The sequence below is a fragment of the Papilio polytes genome, unplaced genomic scaffold, assembly GCF_000836215.1.
Source record: "Papilio polytes unplaced genomic scaffold, Ppol_1.0 DF824024.1, whole genome shotgun sequence".
In the NCBI taxonomy this organism is placed as follows: Eukaryota; Metazoa; Arthropoda; class Insecta; order Lepidoptera; family Papilionidae; genus Papilio; species Papilio polytes.
Window position 1 is genome coordinate 1002820 of NW_013525180.1, and position 2534 is coordinate 1005353.

General features: G+C 35.0%; 1 protein-coding gene across 1 annotated transcript in view; it reads right to left on the reverse strand.

Moving 5' to 3' along the window:
- Window positions 1-2043: 2043 nt before the first annotated feature.
- LOC106100918 (luciferin 4-monooxygenase-like) overlaps window positions 2044-2534 on the reverse strand; it is a 5849-nt gene continuing 5358 nt past the window's right edge. The window contains exons 10-11 of the mRNA XM_013279983.1: window positions 2454-2531; window positions 2044-2245 (exon numbers count right to left, since the gene is read on the reverse strand). Coding sequence (XP_013135437.1) covers window positions 2117-2245; window positions 2454-2531 — 207 coding nt within the window. The 3' untranslated portion in view covers window positions 2044-2116. The remainder of the gene's footprint in view (window positions 2246-2453; window positions 2532-2534) is intronic.

Here is a 2534-nt window from a genome sequence, read left to right on the forward strand (position 1 = left end):
ATATAGCCGGTATGAAGTGGCGGCGTGTGCCGATTCGCGTATGGGCCGAGCGAGTGCGGCGGAGTCGCCTTCCCGTGCGATGCGCGCACTTCTCCCGCGCTAAACCGATTAACTCCACGCGTCATGAACTCACGAAACCTACGAGACATATTAAATTTTATATCCCACTAAAGATATCTATTCGGAGCGGACTTTAAAACTCATTCATGACACGGAAATAGACAAAATAGATCGAGTTTACGATCGAAGTATTAATTTTGAACTCATATTTAAATTGATTGCGCGAAAAGCAGGAATAATTTGTTTACTTTAATGAAAAAACTTGTATTAAAAGTTTCAGAATGTTTTTCTAACGTTATGTTTATGAACTCGGACGTCTTGGTCTTAAAGAAATTTGAAAAGTAAATTGACGGCTCGGCAAATATTTCGTACGTCCATGACGCGCTGGTATCTTACGGGTGATGTTTATTTTCTTTGAACAGCATCGCGATGTCTGGTTGAATGCTTCAGGAATAGCATTTTTAGATATAATAACAATTATTTAACCTTTTTTTATTAGATTTAAATGAACACTTGAGTGTTTATGATAACTACAACGGATAGGACCAATTTTATCAGTTTTAATTTATCATCCCCCTATCAAATAAAAGGTGTGTTCTAAAAATATAGCAGATTCCTAAATAACAATACTGTATTACAAAGGTGCGTGTAGGTAGTAGGTCTTATTAAATAGGAAGCAATGATTGACAAATAAGACATAATACCATATCTCGTGACACAATATGAGATTAAAGTATTAAAAAATATAGTGTCCTTGGTTACATGACCTCCTCCGGTCAGTGACGATGTACTTTTGAATACTTCCTGCGGGATTATGTCGCTCGATATAGTGCGTAGGTAAAGCTAGGATTACACTCGTAATCCGCTTCAAGTGACAAGGCTTAATTAAGAAGGCTCGAATGGAATCAATTGTTGTTTAACTTTGTTATTTATGGTAAGAGTCATCTTAAAGAAAGTATTATTATAAGCTGTTCGCAACTTCGTCGGTACCGAATGGTAATTATTATCTTACATCTTACAAATATTATAAATGCGAAAGTTTGGATGGATGGATGTTTGTTAGAGTTTGTAGCCGAAACGGCTGACGGATCTCGATGAAATTTTGCATAGATGTAGAGTATGGTCTGGAAGATCACATAGGCTACTTTTTATTCCACGCGGACGAAGTCGCTTGCGAAAGCTAGTTTCTTATATTTACGAAAATACTGCACTGGTAACATTGATAATTAATTACATGTCAAGAGTTTAACATAACGAACTTTTTTTTGCAAAATTTTATTATTTGGTACAGATGTCCTATCTGAACTCCAGAAGATTCTGTCGTATTTTATCGACTTAAAAAAGGGAGGAAGTTCTTAATTGGGTGGTATATTTAACACCTATTATGTCTGTATACATTTCTCGTATATAGTTATTTTGCAGTTGTCACTATGTAGGAGAATATCCGAAAATCATTAGTGTATGAACACCATATGACACACACTTTCTTACTACGATTTTATTTTGTTAAAAAAGTTAACTTGCTGGGTATCATTTTTGTATAATACTACAAATTAAGGTAATATATCCACCGTAAAACGGTTAAGCGATTATCAATTTTCCAAATTTGCAGAAGTACCACCCACTCTGGAGCTCTGGGAGTTCGTTCATCCATTAAAGGTAATTGGATTGGCTAGCGCATGTGTCCCCGCACAAAGTGATCGGGTATCGACTTATTTTCGCTTCGCTATCAATCATCATGCCGCTAAGGGACATGACATACCTTCATTACATTTCTCTACGTCCCTAATAAAGTGTCAATTAAGTAAAGGTACTTTCGGGGCTACTTATTTAAAATAGTTATCATCTACGTAATTTTTGTTTGTCGGGCTCCAAGATTTCTCGTAAATTTTAGAAAGAAAGATAGCCTACAAGCGCAAACACCATATCAAACATTCACATTGTTATTTTAAGATTGGACTTTAGGAGAAAAAAAACAATAAATCAGCATCAATATCCTTTACCAGTAAATAAACCAACATTATTTATATAAAATTAGTATACAAAAATATATTTATCACAACTTATTTTTTATTTTCTTTTGTAATGATTCCTTCAGCACGCGGCGTAGTATCTTGCCTGATGGATTTTTGGGTATTTCGTTAACGAATATGATGCCGCCCCGGAGCTGGCTAGATCGCGATAACTGAAATATAATTGTTACAAAAATAAATTTAATATAAATTTAACCCAAGTTATCAATCAAGTTTCATTAGGCGAATAAAACTATTTTTTCAATTCTGTTACTATACGAGTTACAACTGTTAAATTTATTTTAATCTACGCCAATTATAAATGAAATTTCGTATAAAAATATATATGCTTTTATATCCCTCGTCAGGTTTCCTACATACCCTTGTGGCGGTAAAATCCAGTAATTCCTTCTCAGTGAGCTGGTGTCCGGGTTTAAGGACTACGAATGCTGTAGGCAGCTC